This window comes from Oncorhynchus keta, chromosome 8 (genome assembly GCF_023373465.1).
Source record: "Oncorhynchus keta strain PuntledgeMale-10-30-2019 chromosome 8, Oket_V2, whole genome shotgun sequence".
NCBI lineage: Eukaryota > Metazoa > Chordata > Actinopteri > Salmoniformes > Salmonidae > Oncorhynchus > Oncorhynchus keta.
The window spans coordinates 13,839,515-13,858,070 of record NC_068428.1 but is presented as its reverse complement, the minus strand read 5'-3'; the positions used below and the strand labels follow the sequence as shown (position 1 = coordinate 13,858,070).

Sequence of the window (18,556 nt, the reverse complement as noted above, 5' to 3'; positions counted from 1 at the left end):
CCTTAACTTAATCACGTGGCTAACCTTATACCCAACCCCAACCTTAAAATAAGACAACAACAAAAATATTTTTGTTTTCGTATATTTTTACCATTTAGACGTTCTGACTTTGTGGTTGTGGTAACTAGTGGAAACCCACAACACCCCCAAGTTACACCGGAACCAAACAAGAGCGCGTGCGCAGCTGCGCAGTCACCCTGCAAACATGGCGGTTCTTCTTGAAACAACTTTGGGTGATATCGTCATTGATTTATTCACAGAAGAAAGGCCTAAAAGTAAGAAAACATGCACCAACACATCCGACGCTAACATTTGGTAACACAGCCTACATTTCGTAATAATTAAAGCTTCTCAGAAAGTCAAATATCGCATTTTAAGTTGCTGCTAGCAAGTGCTAGGTAACAAGATAGCCAACCATTCATTTACCCAGCGATAGCAAATGCTACCTGTTGTTAATGTTATATTTCGGCTAGCTAACAAACATTTAAAAAGAGGATTACTTTGGGGACACTCCATCTGACAGTTCACTCTGTGTTGATGTGGCTCAATCATGAACAATTGAAACTCAGGGAAAGGAAATCCTAATGTCTTATGAATGTGATGTGTTCTCATGATGATCAGCTCCTTTTTTTCTAGCGTCCCTGAATTTCCTGAAGTTATGCAAAATCAAATTCTACAATTACTGCCTCATCCACAATGTCCAGAGAGATTTTATTGTGCAGACTGGAGATCCCACTGGGACTGGCCGTGGTGGAGAATCTGTCTATGGGTCAGTCCTCTTCCTTAGCATAAACAGCATTGTCCAAAATCATCATCACAGCTGTTGTTTATATCTCACAGGAATGTTGATGATGTATTTTCTATACCCTCAGTAAACTATATGGAGACCAGGCCCGCTTCTATGATGCAGAGAAAAACCCACGGATCAAACACAGAAAGAAGGGGATGGTGTCCATGGTGAACAATGGCAGTGACCAACATGGTTCTCAGGTTGGTAAAACTGCCGTCCACCTCCTCAGTATTTAACTGCTATCAGTTTGAAAGCCACAATGTTAGCCTAAATATTCGAGTAGGACAGATGGAAAGCATCTGAAATCTTTTATTTGTGCTGTAACATTCTCCTTGGTCCCCAGTTCCTGATCACCACTGGTGAGAACTTGGACTACCTGGATGGGGTCCACACTGTGTTCGGAGAGGTGTCAGAGGGTATGGACGTCTTGGCCAAGATCAATGAGACCTTCGTTGACAAGGATTTCATCCCTTTTCAGGATATCAGGTCAGCAAATTGAATTTCCTTTAATCATATTTTAATGTAGCCATTTTAGAGGGAGATTAGAATAGAATTTTATACAAAAAAATATATAATAAACACTCACGGTTCCATGAATAGCAAGAGTGCAGGGTTTCCGTTAGACGGTAATAGCCTGCTTTTGGGTCGATTTAAAATAAATAAATAGAAAAGCCGATAAATAAAATTGGCACCGGACAGATTAACCTATATACCGATAAGCATGACCAGACAAATGTATTTACATCGACTGGTATTTCTATGAATTAATAGGCTAAAAATCATTATTTTGCAAAGTGATTTTTTATAAAAAATCATGTTTTTTGGCCTATTTATTGATGTAAATACCTGTCGATATAAATACATTTGACTGGTCATTCTTATTGGTCTATAGGTTAATTTGCATTACTTAGTCAAATTAAATTGGTGCATGTGTACAGTATATTTGTTATGTATCTTATTTATCAATACACATACAGTATACAGATGTGGCATATCAAGAAGCTGATTAAACAGCATGATCATTACATTTTGTGCTGGGGACAATAAAAGGCCACTCTAAAATGTGCAGTTTTGTGTCACAACACAATGTCACAGATGTCTCAAGTTGAGGGAGTTTTTAATTGGCATGCTGTCAATTATTTCAATTTACTGATTTTGTTTAAATCAATTGAATTTGTCACATGCGCCGAATACAATGAAATACTTCATTACAAGCTCTTAACCAACAATGCAGTTTTAAGAAAAAGTGTTAAGTAAAAAATGTAAAATAAAAGTAACATAATAAAACAGCAGCAGTAAAAAAAACAATAGCGAGGCTGTATACAGGGGGTGCCGGTACAGAGTCAATGTGCAGGGGCACCGGTTAGTTGAGGTAATTGAGGTATTATGTACATGTAGGTAGAGTTAAAGTGACTATGCATAGATAATAAACAGAGTAGCAGCAGCGTGAAAGAGGTAGTCTGGGTAGCCCTTTGATTAGCTGTTCAAGAGTCTTGTGGCTTGGGGGTAGAAACTGATTAGCCTTTTGGACCTAGACCTGGCGCTCTGGTACCGCTTGTCTTGCGGCAGCAGAGAGAAGAGTCTATGAATAGGGTGGCTGGAGTCTTTGACATATTTTAGAAGTTGTTGTCCTTGCACCACACGGCAAGGTCTCTGAGCTCCTCCCTATAGGCTGTCTCATCGTTGTCTGTGATCAGGCCTACCAATGTTGTGTCAACGGCAAACTTGATGAGGGTGTTGGAGTCGTGCCTGAACTGAACTGTAACTATATTTTTGTTCAGTGTAGATTGACATGGGCTAGAGATTTTGCTGTTCGTTACTCATCTTGTTGACTGATGAAAAGTAAATGTGGACAGTTGTTCTAACATCTTTAAAGTGCGCATCAGAATTCGGTAAGAAGGACCGCACACCGTTGCATCCTCGACTTCCATGTTCTGTTAATATGAATTACTTTCATCTAAATGCAATTTCTGTCAGTCTGACCACTGTGGGTGGACGCCCTAATCAGGTTACGCACCCAATGTGTATGGGTCCGGTAAATTTCTCAAATGTCTGGTAAATTAAGGGTGCAATATGCAGAAATCATTTCCAATTTGCAAAAAGTTGACCGTATTTCATTTTGTGACAAAACAAGCACGTATAGTGTAGAGAATCATTGTACCATCTAAACTGCTGTAAAATATATTTTCCATAACCAAAAATATTGTATTTTCGGCTGTTTGAAGCTGATGAATGCACCAATTTGTAAGTCGCTCTGGATAAGAGCGTCTGCTAAATGACTTAAATGTAAATGTACAAAACCGAAAGTAAAACACTCTCTAAAATGAAACTTGAATGGGAAGCATAGAAATAGCACACACAGAACAGATCTACTACTTCTTAGACTTACTTTCAATGACAGATCTATAACTCACATTTCTATACCAATCTGGTCAGGTCGCCCAAAAAGTTGCATATTGTAGCTTTTTTTTTTTTATGTCCGGCGGCACATTTTCCAAAAGTAAATCCTGCTACAGTGGTGTCAATAAAATTACCTACTCAGATAGACATCCCAGTATAAGGTGGAGAGAAAATAGGTATGATACTTGTTTTGTTATTGCAGAATAAACCACACTGTGATCCTGGAAGACCCTTTCGATGACCCTGCTGACTTGCCCGTGCCTGACCGCTCCCCTGAGCCTACCAAGGAACAGCTGGATGTATGTGACTAGACACTTTCTGTAACGTTGAATTAAAAGCAATGCATATCTCCCTTTCAGAGCAAAAGTATTGTAAACGATATTACTTTAATATAAAATTAAACAGGTTTAAGTTAGTTCATTATTGTGTTGTCGATGCAACTTCTGACGTCTATAACCTTACTGGCCCCTCTTTGGTGTGCAGAGTGGTCGTATTGGAGCTGATGAAGTGATCAACGACACAGATGGGAAGAAGGCTGAGGAGCTGGATGAGCTGCTGAAGGAGAAGGAGGCCAAGACACAGGCTATCCTGCTGGAGATGGTGAGAGGGGTTCGGGGTTCAGTCTACTTAACCTTGTAGAGGATGTCCATATTTTCAGGAGTGATGGCAGAAGGGATTTTGTAACACTCAACATTACCACTTGTTTGTACAGATTGCTGTTGAAGAACCCAACAGTACTTCTGCTGTAGTACTTCATTAGCTTGTGAACATATTAGTGTTGTAAACATTATATGGTGGTTTTATAAGAGTTTTGTGGTTTGACGTGTGTATGTGCTTGTGTAGGTGGGTGATCTCCCTGATGCGGAAGTGAAACCTCCTGAGAATGTGCTGTTTGTGTGTAAGCTAAACCCTGTGACCACAGATGAAGACCTGGAGATAATTTTCTCCCGCTTCGGACTTATTAAGTGGTAAAATAGACCCTATCTATTTCCATATACTGGCCTCATAACATTACGATACATATTTAATTTTAAATAGACCTAGTCCTAACCAATTTAAATATTGAATGTTGGTGAACTGTACCATGATTAACATGTTCTTAATTTGCTACAGCTGTGAGATCATCAGAGACTGGAAGTCAGGAGAGTCTCTGTGCTATGCTTTCATCGAGTTTGAAAAGGTGTGTATTGGTTTGGTTTTCACGTGATTGCTTTATGTACCATGAGTTATCATAATCATTTTAGCCCTATTTTGATTATGCATGGAAATAAAAGTTGAACATTGCTCCACTCATGTTCATAAGTACACTGAACAAAAATATAAATGCAACATGTAAAGTGTTGGTCCAATGTTTCATGAGCTGAAGTAAAAGGTCCCAGAAATGTTCCGTACTCACAAAAAGCTTTTCTCTAAAATGTTGTTGTTGTTCAAGAAGCTGATTAAACAGCATGATCAGGTGCACCTTGTGCTGGTGACAATTAAAGGTCACTCTAAAATGTGCAGTTTTGACACAATGCAATGCCACAGATGTCACAAGTTTTGCAATTGTGCAATTGGCATGCTGACTGCAGTTATGTCCACCAGAGCTGTTGCCAGAGAATTGAAAGTTAATATCTCCACCATAAGCCAGCTCCAACTAAATCTTATAGAATATGGCTGTACGTCCAACCGGCCTCACAACTGCAGACCACATGTAACCACGCCAGCCCAGGACCTCCACATCCAGCTTCTTCACCTGCGAGATCGTCTGAGACCAACCACCCAGGCACTGATGAAACTGAGTATTTCTGTCTGTAATAAAGTCCTTTTGTGGGGAAAAACTCATTCTAATTGGCTTGGCCTGGCTCCCCAGTGGGTGAGCCTATGCCCTCCCAGGCCCACCCATGGCTGCACCCCTGCCCAGTTGTGAAATCCATAGATGAGGGCCTAATAAATTATTTTAAATTAACTGATTTCCTTATATGAACTGTAACTCAGTAAAATTGTTCAAATTGTTGCATGCTGCGTTTATATTTTTGTTCAGCATACAAATCAAGACAGAAATATAAAGATAGAGATTCCTTTTTGAACAATTCAAGTGCGGTTGTGCAAAATATCAATAGATGGCGCCAGTTAGTCAGAATTGAGAGGGTACAAATGAATTCATTTGAATGGTCATATGGTTTTGTTTACTGAAATTAATTCCCTTGTTCACTGGATCCATAAGGGCTCACATGACCCTCTTTTAGATGCAATTGATGTCCTTTCTGTGCACAGGAGGAGGACTGTGAAAAGGCCTTCTTCAAGATGGACAATGTGCTCATAGATGACAGGCGCATACACGTGGACTTCAGCCAGTCTGTTTCAAAGATCAAATGGAAAGGCAAAGGTAAACACTTATTAAAACAACTCACTTGGACTTTTATTTAAAGATTTTGTGTGATCCATAAAGTATGTGTTATGTATACTTTCAGAGACTCAATTAAGACCTAATAAGGCACTTAAACTAAAGGATTGCCATTCACCTCTGCTAAGTAGAGAACTTCACATGGGTCTTTCGTTTTCTAGGTGGAAAGTATACCAAGGATGACTTCAAGGCCTATGAAAAAGACGCAGGATCCAAATTAGCTCTTAAGGATAAAGTCAAACCTAAGCAGGAGTATCCTTAAATGTGTTTATATTTGCTATTCAATATGTAGAGGAGAATATGAGTTTAAGTGTAAAATACTTTAACTCAACTGTGCACCATTTCACATAGCTGTCAGGACAGAGAGAGGTAAACTATTGTGAAGACATTTCTCTGAAAGACGAAAGACTTGACCAACTTGGAATTGCACACTTTACTTCCTCAAGTTTTTCTAAACATTCCCAAAAGCTCCAAATACGACCTGCTTTTAGAGGAAGAGGAAGAAGGAACAAGCCATCAGCATGCTGAGAAGAAACACAAGGATAAGAAACACAATCACTCAGATGACGAGGACACCAGGAAATCCAAGAAATCCAAGGTCTCCCGAAAATGGCTTTTGAACTAATTGTTTTCCTTGTGGTGGGCACATATACTTTCTTTAACAAGAATGTTCAGTAAGAGCATTAGAATACGCATGACTCATGTAATTTGGGAATGGCTTGTCATTTCAGCAGTTGTGACACTAGTCACTTGAGGTATACTGAGTCATTCCACAGAGCTTTGTTTCAGCACCACCAAAGATTTATCTTGAACCTTTGTCAAACCTGTTTCTCTCCCTATGTTATACCTACAGTGGAACAGTGAGGAGCCCAGGCGGGAGAAAAAGACAGACCGGCAGCATTCACGCTCCAGGGAAAGAGACCGCCACCACAAGCACAGCAAGTCCCGTGAAAAGCACCGCCCAGAGAGGAGCCGCAGTCGCTCACCCAAGAAGTCTAAAGACAAGGAGAGGAGCAGACACCGATGATGAGAGAGGGAGAGGAACAGGGTTGAGGCCAATTCCATTTCAATTCCCCATCCATATACTTAATTGGAAAATCATCTTTGAAAAATAAATGTCAGTTCATTTCATGAATTGACTAAATTGAAATGGAATTGGACCGCCCTGATACCTGTCACTGTGGCCCCTACTACCCCAACACCACCCATGTCTGAGAGAGCAGCACTAGGGACTCGGCCCTCACATTACATGGGGGGGGGATATCCTGGGATGTTTACCCCAATTACCTGGAAGTAACACAGTGTTACATAACCTGAGAACACTGCTCATTATGAATAATAAAACATTTCAGACTGAACTGCTCGATTCCTATAGGGCAACATTCTGTATTTAGGTCTACACAGCATTTTCCAAATCAATCTCCATACACACATCATAACTAAGTCCCCAGTCAGTAACGTTCTATAAGTATATTTGTATTTTGGTTTGACTTATACCCCATCGCCCTTTCTGTTTATTAATGGGCAGGTGAATGATCCCCCCCATGTTTGTCCATATTTTAACCTTTTTTTGACTCGTTTTTTTCCCAGCTTTTGTACAGAAAATACATGTACCCAGCTAACAAATATTCCCACAATTTTAACCCTCAGACACATGAATGTTCTTAAAACGCATCTAGAACATTGTATATTCTGAGAATATTGTAACCACGTTCTAGATAAGTAATGTTTTACATTAAATGAACATTCTCAACTTTAACACCAAAACATGCTAAAGATGTTTTAAGAAGGTTTTTGCTAACATAGAATGTTCCATCAACTAACGGAAAACTAGACTCTCAAACATTAGGGGAACATCATGGGTAATATTACAAAAACGTTATCTGTACCTAGAATTGTTAGCTGGGTAGTGGGCATGGAAAGCGTGAGTTGTCTGTATGCACTGCAGAGGAGATTCCCTGTGTCATCCTCCCCATTAGTTCAAGCCGTTTGTCAATGAAATAGCATGATTTTCATGACTTCTGACTTGCCTTGGATTCGACCAGTGGTTTCTCGCCTTCTCGCGACTTGTATTTGCAGTTGGACTAGATAGGGTACTATGGCAAGGAAAATATTAGCAGCACTGGATGCGCAGAGCAACAAGGGTTCTGTTATCTGGCAGTGAAAGGGCACGCCACACCCAGCACACGTAGTTTATATCAGCTGGTGAGGATTGTGGGCAGGCAAGCTCTGCTCCGGCAATCATAGGCTACACATCGCAGAGGCGACTCTCTTGATTCCCCATAACCACCAGTCACCAGCCTACTATTTCGTTTTGCCTGGTTAGGAAACACAAACTGTTTAAGGAATTGAAAACAACACTACTATTGAGTTTAGTGGTAAAACAACAGTCTAGCTATTTGTCTCCCCTTGATTATAGACAAATATGCTGTCTTTGAAATTGTCGTCTCGTTCTACCCACCTCCAACTTCTCCCCTGCATCACTTCGCCAAGTCTCCCTTTAGTTTTTACTCTGAAATAAAAAACCTACAGAAATATCAGTGGGCGATTACAAATAATTAGCTGAGAGCCGGACTTACCATTCATATATGTAGTAAATGAGTAGTTAAACAGGTATTGTGTAGAACTTGTGAGGTAATGACTAACTAGTACAATAGTTGTTGTTTTTCATGAGGGAGTGGCGATATACTGCCATCGGTGGCGACTAGAAACAATTGTATAATAAGATCTATTATAAATTGATGGACTTGACCATTGGTGACTTGTACTCGACTCGGACTTCGGCCATAGGGTATCGTGACTCGACTCTGACTCAAGCACAGGGGACTTGACTCGGGCTCGAGGTTTAGTGACTCGACGACAACACCGATGATTACTCACCTTCCAACTCCCTGAGTGATATGAGAAGTTGGAGGCAGCCATGCAGGATGAAAGTTGTGTGGGCTACATTAATAAATGAGGTATCCTATTTTGGCTACAGTTTGAAAATGTTTTTGGTCAGTATATTGGCAGTACTGTCAGAGAGGGTATTAGTTAGCCCAACCCAAATCATGTGTTGGAATTATATTAGGGACATATGTGGGGAAAACCAAAGGGGAGCTAGATGTAATTCGATAAATCCCTGACCCAAAGTGTTCAGAATAATGTTTTCAGCCTTGGCAGACATAGAAGAATAGCACAGTGAGGGGTGCATGTGCAGCTAGCTAACAGTCATTGAGTTTTCCACAAGGCCTCTCCTTGTGCAACACTGTGGGCCACCACTTCTAGCCCCCTCGTAGTTACCCTAATTAAAGCATGAGAGACCCCGGTCAACATTCACCATAATTAGTCATTTGACATTTCACAAATCATTCCATACTTGGTTGTTTCTCCGAATGAGATGCCACTTTGAAGCTCCTTATAAGGAAGGGGTTGTTTTGAACTTTTACTGAGTGAGAGAGCATGCAAGTATTGTTCTCTTTCATTTTCGTAACGGGTCAGCAAACGACCTATGGGAACTCCTTCCCCTTCACGATGTGTGATTGAGATGCTAATATCAAATATGTTTACAGTCACGCCACACCCTTACTGTACCATGGGACCTGTCACTATAAAAGATGGTGTGGCATAACATACTGTCTTTTCTTCACTCTCACATTTATATATTTTACATTACGCCATTAATATTAATCCCCTTCGGATTACTTTTTTACGGAATTTCGATTTTTCAACAACCCGAGGAGGTGCCTGAGGTGATGATTTTTTATCAAATCTACTCCTCTCTCGTTATTGTGCCTGCCTATACTAGCTAACTTTTATTTATTTTTGTCTGGCATTTCCATCTTTGTGTGTTAGCTAGCTTCGGGTCTATCCCGTTACCTCAGAAATTAGCTCCTAGCTAACTAGCTAAATTAGCCACACATACAGTGAGCTCCAAAAGTATTAGGACAATGACTCTTTTTTTTTGTTGTTGTTTTGGCTCTGTACTCCAGCACTTTGGATTTGAAATGATACTGTCATGGGACCGCACCCACGTTTGATGAATTCAGTTCTTCAAAGACTAAGACATGCATCCCTTTGTTCAAAGACTGGAGCATGCCAAATGACCGAACCCCTGCCGTGCCAAGCATATGCACTTGCTTAGCTACAGTTCATGGAACAGATGAGAATGCTTTTAGATACTTCTCCCGTATGGACAAATCATTTGCTTTGCTTGTTCTGCCTGCTTCTCTCCAACACATTTCAGGCCAAGAGCTGCATAACAAATGATGCAGGGCATCTAAAAAGGACACATGAAAGCACTGCTTCAGCCGACAGGCTAAGCAATTCAGCAGCGATACTAGCCTTGCATCAGAAGGAGCTGCAGGAACGCCTCTCCACAAACTATGACGCTGAGACCATGAAAAAACTGGCTACAGTTACAGACCTGATCATCCAATGCCTTCAGGGCAATGCTCAGATGGTTGGGAAATCTTTGGCAACGCTGTCGGTTGCACAACGCCACCTATGGTTAGCGCTGTCCAAGCTCCCTGACAAAGAGACGGTTCCACTCCTGGGTGTACCCATATCACCTGGCCAGACATTTAGCCCAGCAGCGGCCCAAATCCTCCACTCCTAGTTGTACCCATATCACCTGGACAGACATTTAGCCCAGCAGCGGCCCAAATCCTCCACTCCTAGGTGTACCCATATCACCTGGACAGACATTTAGCCCAGCAGCGGCCCAAATCCTCAACTCCTAGGTGTACCCATATCACCTGGCCAGACATTTAGCCCAGCAGCGGCCCAAATCCTCCAAGTGTTTAAGGAAGACACAGATAGAGCTTCAGCGCCTCATTCCAAAGCCTAGAATGCATCAGCCAGCAAACCATTACTCCCGTCCCAGGGCCCCAATTGGGATGCCAATAAACCAGGCTCAGACTCACGCTGCACATGCTTAAGAGTGGAGGAACAGACACTCTCTGCCCTACCGAAGTGGTGGAGCGCAGCATCGCCTCTTTTGATTTGATTTTATTAGGATCTCTTTTAGTCCCCATTTGGACTAATCTTCCAAGAGTCCTTAACATTAAAATACAATGTATAATACAAACACACTTTCACATATAACACACTATTACAAACATACATAATACACTAGCATAATGACCCAATAAATACTCAATCTAAAGAAATATTGATTCTTCATCTACTATAGTCCCACAACATCTCTATATACTATATTTAAATTGTTTTTAAATAATGTTTAAACTTATATATTGAAAGGTTTCTAGTTTGCTCAGTTAATTTATTCCATTTCTTTATTGCTCTACATCGAAATGTTCTTTTGCCCATTTCTTTTTTCTGTCTGGATAACGCATAGATAGTGGACAATCTATTCCTAGTATTTACGGAATGTCTGTCTCTTACCAACTGAATACCATTGTGAATAGAACTTGGCCGTTTTAAATGATGTATATTATAAAATAAGATAAGCATGTTTTTTTCAATTATCTTGTCGATTGATGACCAACCAAGAACACTGCGCATGACTGCAACAGAAGAACCATATCTCTGCCTTAAAACAACCCATGACTGCAACAGAAGAACCATATCTCTACCTTAAAACAATCTTTGCTGCTTTATTCTGTGCATTCTGCAGCCTCCTAAATTCACTAGATGATGCATTTCCCCAGACCACCGAACAATAGTTCACTTGACTCTCAACCAATGCCTGTGTTATTTGCTGAAGGATTTTCCCTGGTTAATATTTAGCTATCCTTCTGATTATGCATGCTGTTTTAATATTTTTTTTTTACATAGATTAGTTATGTGAGACGACCATGATAAGCAGTTGTCTAGCTGCACTCCCAGTAGTTTGGTTTCTACCACTTCTTCAATTTGTACTCCTCCCATACTTAATTGTATCCCATGCTGTTTTGGCCTTTTACTAGTTGAACAGACCAACATAACTTTGGTTTTCTTGGTGTTTAAAGCAAGTTTGTTTTGGCAAACCCATTTCCTGATCATCTCCAAATCTCCTTGCAAAGCTTGCTGTACCTGTTGAACCGATTGTCTTGCTGCATAAATTGTAGTATCATCTGCAAATATAGTAGCTTGAGTTTCAACCAAGGCATAGGGAAGGTCGTTGGTGTATATTAAGTAGAGAAGTGGCCCAAGGCAGCTGCCCTGCGGTATTCCACAGTTTAACACATTAGGGGAAGAAAATGAACCATTGATATAGGTGGATTGTTTCCTGTCAGTTAGATATGACTGTACCCAATTCAATGCTCCCTCCTTAAAACCATAAATGCATTAATTTTGTCTAAATAATTTGCCTCTTGGGCACACCGTATGCAGGCTGCGTCCCCTGTGCACCACAGCATGCAGAGCCTTGGTCACATCAACACCGCTTTCTAGAGGTCAACGGCCAACAAATGGGTGTTACGAACTGTAACACAAGGCTATGCATCATAATTTTGTCAGCGACCCCACACTTCAGGGGTGTCTTGAAAACAACAGCTCGCAACCTTGCTCAAAAGCAAACACTCTGCTCAGAAATCTCATTGCTCCTGGAAAATCATGTAATCGAAGAGGTAGAACCAGTGCAACAAAACTGCAGTTCTACTCAATCTATTTTCTGGTGCCAGAAAAGGGTGCCTGAATCGTCATCTTTCAGCACTTCCCAATCAAAGACAATCAAAGTCATCCTTCAATCAGTACAACCAGGTGATTGGTTCACCACAGTGAACTTGAAAGACACATGCTTTCATATCCCTATTCTCCCAGCACACAGTAAATACCTACAAAAACAAATGTGCGTTCTACCCTTCATTCAGCCTTTTGCTCGCCCCTCACACTTTCACAAAGTGCATAAGCTCAACGCCAACCCCACTTAGCCAAGCAGGAGTCAAGGTCCTGAACTACTTAGATGAAAGCTACTGCTTTGGGCAAGCAAACACCTCCCATCAATACACCTTCCGGGGTGTAGAATCTGGCAGCAGACCTTCTCTCCTGAGGAGGCCCTCATCCTTCAGACTGGATACATCCCACAGTAGTGGAGATGATCTGGGCACAGTTTGGAAGGGCCATCACCGATCTGTTTGCATTGCAAGACAAATCAAATCAAATTTTATTTGTCACATACACATGGTTAGCAGATGTTAATGCGAGTGTAGCGAAATGCTTGTGCTTCTAGTTCCGACAATGCAGTAATAACAAACAAGTAATCTAACTTACAATTCCAAAACTACTGTCTTATACACTCTGTCCTATGTGGTTCTCCATAAAGGGTCCAGCAGGCCCACTCAGGTGTGATGCCCTGTCACACAGATGGCCAAGGGGGCTGTTGTATGCGTTTCCATCAATTCCCTTGGTCCGTTAGGTCTTGAGGAAGATCAGTATCGAAAGCGCGTCAGCTCTACTTGTTGCTCGACATTGGCCACGGCATCACTGGTTTTCAGACTTTGTACAGCCGACAACCATCCCGACCATGGGATCTCCCTCTTCGAGTGGAACTCCAGTCACAAGCGAGCGGCAGGCTTTTGCACCCCAAACCCAGCATACTGAAGTTATGGGTGTGGACCCTGAACGTCACCGCCTTATAGCTGCAGGGTTGGCCTCCTTGATAATTGATGCAGTTCAGGCAACCATGACATCCTCTGGCACATTGGATTACCAATGCAGTGTCAAAATCATACTCTGCAGCAGGTAGACCAACTCCAGACGACATGGTGGCTCAACCCAGATAATACGTGAGCAATACTTTGAACCTTGTACATGAGATGGATGTTCTATACAGAGGCCTTCCACTCTTGGTGCTGTTGCACCCAATTGAAGCCTCATGTTGTAAGTTCTAGCTTTCGGTTTGCTTGTGTATACAGTTGTATACCACAGTTGAAATTCTGAGTTATCCTGTAATTATATTCTGTTACATCCTGTGGGGGATACAAGGATATCTGGGCTAAGTTAAATGGTGAGCTATCCCAGTCTGTTGTCCGAATGACCTCTTCGGTACAGCCTCTCCCATAGGTCGTTTTGTGACCTGTTACGGGGGGAACGTTGGGTTGCGGATCTCTGATTAGAGACATGAGTCGCCAAGCTGTCATGTCGTTACTCAACCTCATTGGGGTTTGAGTGAAGTAATAGACTGTATGTCACTCTGTAAACATCTTTGATATTAAGCATCTCAATCACATTGTTTGAAGGGGAAGGAGTTCCCATAGCTCGTTTGGTGACCCGTTACTCTACTCAGAGAACCAAGGTTACATCCGTATCCTAACATTTTCCACCCCCTTGTCTAACCACTGTCAGAGACTTCCCACTGGGCACAAACATCAGTTCAACATATAGTTTTGGTTTTATTTGGTTGAGTCAACTAACGTGAATTCAATGTGAAATTAACAACAAATATCACCATGTCATTGGATGTAGGTTAACAGTTTGGTGAAAAGCATATGAAATGCCCTGATGTCGATGACTTTTTGCAAGTCCAATCGGTTTTACACGTTGATTCAACATCATCACATTGATGTTTTCCATTGAAATGAAGTGGAAACAACATTGAGCCAACCTGTTTTTGCCTACTGCACTTGACAAAAGAAGTGAATATAATGGCCCTGGAGAAATGTAAACCATGAGCAGACAGTTATAGGATCCCACGGTCAGAAGCTGATTCCCATTATTGACCAGAATGAGGAAAGAATTGGGACAAATTGTACAGTCCTTTGACAGTCACAGTAATCCCGTTTGTTCTACAGACAGACAGGTGTAAAATGTGCAATGTCTCAGTTGCAAAAGGATGGAATGTACTTGTGCAGTTGTAGTCTCTTAATCCTTTTGAATAGTAGTTAAATAAACATAAAACTAGACAATAACTTATTCAGTCAACAATACAAAGCTGCTCAAATGTTTGAAAAACTTCACACCCACTTTCAAGTTCAGTTATTTTCTACTTTGTTATACAAAGAAATATGTTCCGTTCCTAAAATGCTATGTATTTCTTGCACAGAAGAGACACAGCAGTTATACCACAAACAACAACAGCAAACAACATAATCGACTCTCATATGGGCCACTTGGGCACGTTGAGGCGACAATGTCTTCCACAAAAAACATCAGGGAGAACCCCCAAGACATTAACATATCACTTACCTGAAAAATTCCATGATCTCCAGTGAATTTGGTGATTTGGCGATAGGATGTTTGCCAATGTTGATACAGTATCAACTGTCAGATAAAAAGAGCAAGGTTTGTCAGTTCCTGGAATCCTATCAGGTTCAGAATCAACTTAAAAGATCCTCCTCTTACTTTATTCCCCTATTATCAAATAAATATAAAATGTCTCAGGGGAAGTGCCGAGGGCAGAATTGGCAATGCTTCCTGTGGCATAGGGCCCGTGGGTGAGGAGGAGTAGAGAGCTCACATTTGCTTTGCCTCCACAACTGTCAAGTGATATTTGAATGTCTTGGGGGTTCTCCCTGATGTTTTCTTTGGAAGACATTGTCGATGTGGTACCAGGAAACTCTTTTGTTAGCCTACAGCTCAATGTGCCCAAGTGGCCCATATGAGAGTTGATGATCATGCTGAAAGCTGTTGTTTGTGGTATCACACATCATGGTCAACTGCTGTGTCTTTTCTGTGGAAGAAATACATAGCATTTTAGGAACTGAACATATTTATTTTATAGCGTAGATCTTACAGACTCACCTTATATATAGTACCTCATAGATAGATAGTACACCAAAAGTATGGTCTGCTTCTTGTGAGGCAGAAACCCATGTATGGATATTTTATGTGGAACTGGTGTGAAATGGCTAGTTAGGTAGCGGGGTGCGCACTAATAGGATTTCAATCGCTCTGAGACCTTGAAGTAGTTGTTTCCCTTGGTCTGCAAGGGCTGTAGCTTTTGTGGAACGATGGGTAACGGTGCTTCGAGGGAGACTGTTGTTGATGTGTGCAGAGGGTCTCTGGTTCGAGCCCAGGTTGGGGTGAAGAGAGGTACGGAAGCAAAACTGTTACATACACTACCGTTCAAAAGTTTGGGGTCACTTAGAAATGTCCTTGTTTTTGAAAGAAAAACAAAAATAATTGTCCATTAACATATGTCTCACAAATCCTCAACTGGCAGCTTCATTAAATAGTCCCCACAAAACACCAGTCTCAACAGTGAAGAGGCGACTCCGGGATGCTGGCCTTCTAGGCAGAGTTGCAAAGTAAATGTCATATCTCAGACTGGCCAATAAAAAGAAAAGATTAAGATGGGCAAAAGAACACAGACACTGGACAGAGGAACTCTGCCTAGAAGGCCAGCATCCCAGATTTGCCTCTTCACTGTTGACAATGAGAATATTCTACTTGTTTTGTTAAATGAACCCTCCACTGATTCTCACTACCGTCCATGCAGGCAGATAAGGATGTAGAATGCAAGACATTTTTATCAGGAATCTCTACCAGCTGGAATTGCCGTATTTTGAACTGTTCCTGCAAAAACAGCCGTCATGCATGTCCAATGAGATTGCTTCACCTCAACCAGAAATCCATGACTATTTTATGTGAACACCCACAAAAATATTCTGTAAACGTATCGTGCATACATCGAATGTCTTATTTTGTTATTGTTAATTGTGTAACAAGTGTTGTATGATCATTCTGTGCCTCACGCATGCACGTTGAGATGTTAAAATAACTGACTAACCTACTGTATTATGTCACCACACAATTTGAATGAGCCGGATAAAGTTTACTGTACCATTGTGCATTATCCTGTGCTGCATGCATGCAAAATATTTGAACTGTGGCTATGGTGATTTTCCTCATCTGTTGTTCAGCCGACTTCTTTGTGACATAAATACTGTATTTTCCAAATACATGTATTGAATATTTGTCATTCATTTCCTGACATACAGTACCGGTCAAAAGTTTGGACACACCTACTCATTCAAGGGTTTTTCTTCATTTTTTACTGTTTTCTACATTGTAGAATAATAGTGAAGACACCAAAACTATGAAATAACACATATGTGATCATGTAGTAACAAAACAAGTGTTAAACAAATCAAAATATATTCTATATTTGAGATCCTTCAAATAGCCACCATTTTGCCTTGATTATATTTTTGCCCACTCTTGGCATTTTGTCAACCAGCATCATGAGGTAGTCACCTGGAATGCCTTTCAAATAACAAAATGTTAATTTGTGGAATTTCTTTCCTTCTTAATGCGTTTGAGCCAATCAGTTGTGTTGTGACAAGGTAGTGGTGGTATACAGAAGATAGCCCTATTTGGTAAAATGCCGTGTCCATATTATGGCAAGAACAGCTCAAATAAGTAAATAGAAATGATAGTCCATCATTATTTAAAGACATGAAGGTCAGTCAATAAGGAAAATGTCAAGAACTTTGAAAGTTTCTTCAAGTGCAGTTGCGAAAACCATCAAGCGCTATGATGAAACAGGCTCTCATGAGGACTGCCACAGGAAAGGAAGACAGAGTTAACTCTGCTGCAGTTACCAGCCTCAGCAATGGGCAATTAACCGCACCTCAGAGTGTACCTCACAGAGTTCAAGTAACAGACACATCTCAACATCAACTGTTCAGAGGAGACTGTGTGAATCAGGCCTTCATGGTCAAATTGCTGCAAAAAAACACTACTAAAGGATACCAATTATAATAAGAAGAGACTTGCTTGGGCCAAGAAACAATGGACATTAGACCAGTGGAAATGGAAATGTCGCCTTTAGTCTGAGGTGTCCAAATGTTAGATTTTTGGTTCCAACCGCCGTGTGTGGTTCCCACCGTGAAGCATGGAGGAAGAGGTGTGATGGTGTGGGCGTGCTTTGCTGGTGACACTGTCAGTAATTTATTTAGAATTCAAGGCACACTTAACCAGCATGGCTATCACAGCATTTGGCAGCACTACACCATCCCATCTGGTTTGCGCTTAGTGTTGCTATCATTTATTTTTCAACAGGACAATGACCCAAAACACACCTCCAGGCTGTGTATGGGCTATTTTACATATAAGGAGAGTGATGGAGTGCTGCATCCGATGACCTGGCCTCCACAATCACCCGACCTCAACCCAATTGAGATGGTTTGGGATGAGTTGGACCACAGAGTGAAGGAAAAGCTGCCAACAAGTGCTCAGAATATGTGGGTACTCCTTCAAGACTGTTGGAAAAGCATTCCAGGTGACTACATCATGAAGCTGGTTGAGAGAATGCAAAGCTGTCATCAAGGCAAAGGGTGGCTACTTTGAAGAATCTAAAATATATTTTGATTTGTTTAACTCTTGTTTGGTTACTACATGATTCCATATGTGTTATTTCATAGTTGTGATGTCTTCACTATTATTGTACAATGTAGAAAATAATAAAAAATAAAGTAAAACCCTTGATTGAGTAGGTGTGTCCAAACTTTTGACTGGTACTGTAAATGTTTTTATAAATATAAATTTGCCCTGTGCGTCTCCAAGCATGCTCTCCATACAGCCTAGCCCTAGGCATATGGCCTAAAGTATAGGCAATGGATCATTTCATTGAGACCACACTAGGCGCACTTGATCTTGAGCGCCCAGCAGAGAGTCAGGGATGAGGGGCAGCATCGGGCACACGTTGAGATATAATATGCAACTAATTCTCAAACACTGAGCCATATGACATATAATCCATTTCAAATTACATGACCCTCCCCCGGACTAAATAAAACAATACTAAACCCTCCCCCTGAATGAATTGAAAAAGTATGACTTTCCTCCATTATATGATATATTACACTCATTACCGGGATGGTTGTTCCAGTTTAGATGATTGAGGTACTCTCAGTATTCAATCTTCCCTACCCCAGCAATCATTCTGATTGCAGGTTGCAAGTGAAAAAATGCCACTTAACCCACCTCTGTCCGGATTCAAACTGGAATTACACATCACTTTGTAAGCCAGCATAATGTGACTTGCAGGCCTGATGTGGCCTGTAAACCAGGACTTTCCTAACACAATTGAAGCAAGGCCTTACTATACAGTATAT

At 41.1% G+C, this 18,556-nt stretch overlaps 1 protein-coding gene across 2 annotated transcripts; it reads left to right on the top strand.

Moving 5' to 3' along the window:
• The first annotated feature begins 109 nt into the window (after positions 1-109).
• On the top strand, positions 110-8,544 carry ppil4 (peptidylprolyl isomerase (cyclophilin)-like 4). Of its 2 annotated transcripts, none has more exons than XM_035774694.2 (12): positions 110-275; positions 637-769; positions 873-990; positions 1,134-1,276; positions 3,393-3,489; positions 3,674-3,790; positions 4,034-4,158; positions 4,304-4,370; positions 5,447-5,558; positions 5,738-5,828; positions 6,045-6,174; positions 6,430-8,544. In XM_035774694.2, exons 1-12 carry the CDS (start codon positions 206-208, stop codon positions 6,601-6,603), a joined length of 1,377 nt encoding a protein of 458 aa, XP_035630587.1. In that variant the 5' UTR covers positions 110-205; the 3' UTR covers positions 6,604-8,544. The 2 variants fall into 2 exon arrangements, with proteins under 2 accessions (XP_035630587.1, XP_035630588.1); XM_035774695.2 differs by having other exon boundaries at positions 6,045-6,215; positions 6,430-6,568.
• The last annotated feature ends 10,012 nt before the right edge of the window (positions 8,545-18,556 follow it).

What these genes read in the sequence shown, in the direction of transcription:
- ppil4 (XM_035774694.2), top strand. Translation starts at nt 206, where the DNA reads ATGGCGGTTCTTCTTGAAACAACTTTGGGTGATATCGTCATTGATTTA. An exon ending in CTACCAAGGAACAGCTGGAT is followed by an intron (nt 3,490 to 3,673) that starts GTATGTGACTAG and finishes TTTGGTGTGCAG; the next exon opens with AGTGGTCGTATTGGAGCTGA. An exon ending in AGGCTATCCTGCTGGAGATG is followed by an intron (nt 3,791 to 4,033) that starts GTGAGAGGGGTT and finishes GTGCTTGTGTAG; the next exon opens with GTGGGTGATCTCCCTGATGC.